The sequence below is a fragment of the Elephantulus edwardii genome, unplaced genomic scaffold (assembly GCF_000299155.1).
Source record: "Elephantulus edwardii isolate Elephantulus edwardi_28Jun2011 unplaced genomic scaffold, EleEdw1.0 scaffold00127, whole genome shotgun sequence".
Taxonomy (NCBI): domain Eukaryota; kingdom Metazoa; phylum Chordata; class Mammalia; order Macroscelidea; family Macroscelididae; genus Elephantulus; species Elephantulus edwardii.
Window position 1 is genome coordinate 6,735,290 of NW_006399877.1, and position 3,391 is coordinate 6,738,680.

The 3,391-nt window shown below is 50.5% G+C and overlaps 1 protein-coding gene across 1 annotated transcript in view; it reads left to right on the forward strand.

Moving 5' to 3' along the window:
• Positions 1–3,391, forward strand: part of USP40 (ubiquitin specific peptidase 40) — an 82,933-nt gene that overhangs the window by 70,655 nt on the left and 8,887 nt on the right. Inside the window, exons 29-30 of the mRNA XM_006893458.1 lie at positions 1,979–2,189; positions 2,401–2,496. Coding sequence (XP_006893520.1) covers positions 1,979–2,189; positions 2,401–2,496 — 307 coding nt within the window. The remainder of the gene's footprint in view (positions 1–1,978; positions 2,190–2,400; positions 2,497–3,391) is intronic.

Here is a 3,391-nt window from a genome sequence, read left to right on the forward strand (position 1 = left end):
CTTGGCAGAAAGCAAAGAATACCAGAAGAATGTCTATCTGTGCTTCATTGACTATGCAAAGGCTTTTGACTGTGTGGATCACAATAAGCTGTGGCTGCCTCTGAGAAGAATGGGAATCCCAGAACATTTGATCGTGCTAATGCGAAACCTACACTTGGACCGAGAGGCAGTCGTCAGAACAGAGCAGGGAGACACTGGATGGTTCAAAATCAAGAGGGTTCGTCAGGGATGTATTCTGTCTCCATACCTTTTCAATCTGTATGCAGAACAGATCATCCGAGACACTGGGCTGTATGAGGAGGAATGTGGCATCAAGATTGGTGGAAGAATCATCAACAACCTGCGTTATGCAGATGACACAACACTGCTCGCTGAAACTGAGGAGGACCTGAAGCACTTGCTGCGGAAGGTCAAGGACTGCAGTCTTCAATATGGATTGAAGCGCACATTAAGAAAATAAAGATTCTCACCACTGGGCCAGTTGGCAGCATCAGTATGGATGGTGATGAGATTGAGATAGTCAGCAGTTTTAGTTTGCTTGGCTCCACAGTCAACACTCTTGGTAACAGCAGCCAGGAAATCAAGAGATGAATTGCATTTGGAAAGTCAGCTGTGAGGGTCCTCTCAAAAGTACAGAAGTGCAACGACATCAGGCTGGACACTAAGGTGCGCCTGATCCAGGGTATAGTCTTTGCAGTTACGTGTTATGCATCAGAGAGTTGGACAGTGAATAGGGATGATAGAGAGAATTGATACCTTTGAGTTGTGGTGCTGGAGAAGAGTGTTGAATTTACAGTGGACTGCTAAGAGAACAAACAGATTTGTCCTGGAGAGGGTGAAGCCAGAATGCTCCTTGGAGTCAAGGATTCTGAAGCGTCGTCTGACATACTTTGGGCATGTTGCAAGGAGGGACTGGTCCTTGGAGAGGGACATCATGCTTGGGAAAGTGGAGGGACGGCGCAGGAGAGGAAGACCCTTAATGAGATGGATCAATTCTGTGAGTGAAGTGGTGGAAATGAGTGTGTTTGAGATGGCGAGGTTGGCACAGGATAGAACGGCGTTTAGGGCTCTTATACATAGGGTCGCATGAGTTGCAAGATGTGACTAGATGGCACATAATAACGACAACACCAGGTGATCAAGAGCCAGTGGTGATGAGAGAAGTTCAAGCTGCATTAAAGGCATTGGCAAAAAAATAAGGCCCCGGAATCGACGGGATACCAGTTAACATGCTCCAGGTCATTAGTCGGTGTCAAGAAATTGGGAAGACAGCTGCTTGGCCAGCTGACGGAAGAGCTCTGGCATTTGTTCCCATTCCCAGAAAAGGTGATCCAGCAGAATGTGGAAACTGTCATCCTGTCATTCACAGCACCTCCCAGCGGAATACTGCTGAATATCATCCGAAAACATCTTCAGCAGGACGGAGAACTGCCAGACATTCAAGCTGCGTTTGGAAGAGGCTGTGGCACCAGGGATATCATCGCTGATGTCAGCTGGATCCTGGCAGAAAACCGAAAATATCACAAGAATATCTGTGCTTTATTGATTATACAAAGGCATTTATGTGGATCATAACAAACTAACCTTGAGAAGAAACCTAAAATAGAGAGTGAAAATCCTTCCCAGGGAAAGTGTAGGAATTTGTCTCCCACTAGCAGTGATGAATGTTTACCTCATCCTCACTCCAACGTTGTTTAGATGTTTGTTCAGTTGACAGAAGGTTCTGCCACATATGTCCCTCTCCTGTCGCCCTCCCTTTCTGAGGAACGCTGGCCCCCAGGGCCTCGCCTGTGCGCTCCTTCAATGTTGAAGAAGCTCAGGTGGAAAGGTACAGAGGTCCCCACTCCCATTCACTGTTTGGGGAACTTTTCATCTGAGAAAACCAGGCAGGAGCCCATCCCGCCCACCATCACCACACACATTCTTTAAGGGGTTCCTTGTTTTTGAGGCTTCACCATGACAGCTTCTCCCCGTGCAGCCCCCAGGAGCTGTTGCTCAGGACCCAGCTGCACCTCCCTGGCAAGAGGGCCTACTCCCCGGCCAGGGACATGGTGTGGGACACCACCAGGGGCAGCACCTCGGCCTCCCTGCGTCAGACAGTCGCCGACTTCTACTCTCTTCCTGTGGACAAAATCGAGATCGCCAAACACCTTCCTGAGAAGTTTGAGTGGATTCCTGTCTCCAGCTGGGTAAAGTCTGGGCCTCCCTGGCGCAGCAGATGTGGGAGACTTGGGGTGGGGCACTGGGACCTTTCGGGCTCTGCTCACATCACTGCCACGCTGTTCAAAAGAAAGCTGTGGCGAAGTAGAGTCCCGTGAACGGGAGGTGTCACCGTAGGAAGGAATTAACTAAAACTTGAGAGTGAGCTTTGCTTCTTGACGATGTTTGGTTTCTCTGTAGAACCAGCAAATTGCTAAGCGGAAGAAGAAGAAACGACAGGATAATTTGCAAGGAGCCCCTTATTACCTGAAAGATGGCGACACTATTGGTGTTAAGGTGAGTCATCAGCTGCAGACGTGCAGCCCTGGTGAGTCACCAGCCTCCATGATGGACTCAGAGAAGGGGGGAAACGTGAACTTGAGACAGTCCACTGGGGCCATGAGCCCTGACCAGAGCTAGTTCATAAATCATAGATGAGCGTCACAAAGGTAAATCCAGAAGATGCCAGCCCCAGCCGGTCACATCCAGCCCCGGAATTTACCCAGTGCTACAGTGATGCTGGAACGCAGGACGTTTGAAATAGACCTGTCACCACACTGCCCAGCAGAGGGGCACAGCCTGTAAGCAGATCCAGGGGACGTTCCGGCTACCCGCGACATTAGCAGGGTGAGGCGATGTGGTCAAGGGGCCACCTTACCCCAGCACGGGGTCGCCAGCACCAGGAACTGCACGTGGAAGGCAGGCGGACCCCAGAGTGTGAATGTCCTTTATCACCGTGCATTTAACACTGTGCTGAATGACACAGCCCCTGTGATAGCATGATGATGTCGTCAAGGCGAGTATGACCCTAGTGACTGTCTGAACTGCACCCTGTCCTCTCCTGTCCCCATGGCCTCTGACACAGGTGAGCCCATTGCTGCAGTCACTGTAACAGTCTGTCCAGGTGAGAGTTTTCCTCTCTTTTGCTGACCCTGCACCTTCCCAAGCATGTTGCCCTTTTCCAAGAAATGGCCTCTCCTAGCAACATGTCCAAAGTATGTGATGTTGTTGTTGTTGTTATGTGCCGTCGAGTCGTTTGCGACTCATAGCGACCCTATGCACAACAGCCCTAAACCCTGCTCTGTCCTGCGCCAACTGCACTGCCTCTGACACACCCATCCCGATTACCCCAGTCACCGAATCAATCCATCTCATAGAGGGCCTTCCTCTCCTGCGCTGCCCCTCCACCCTC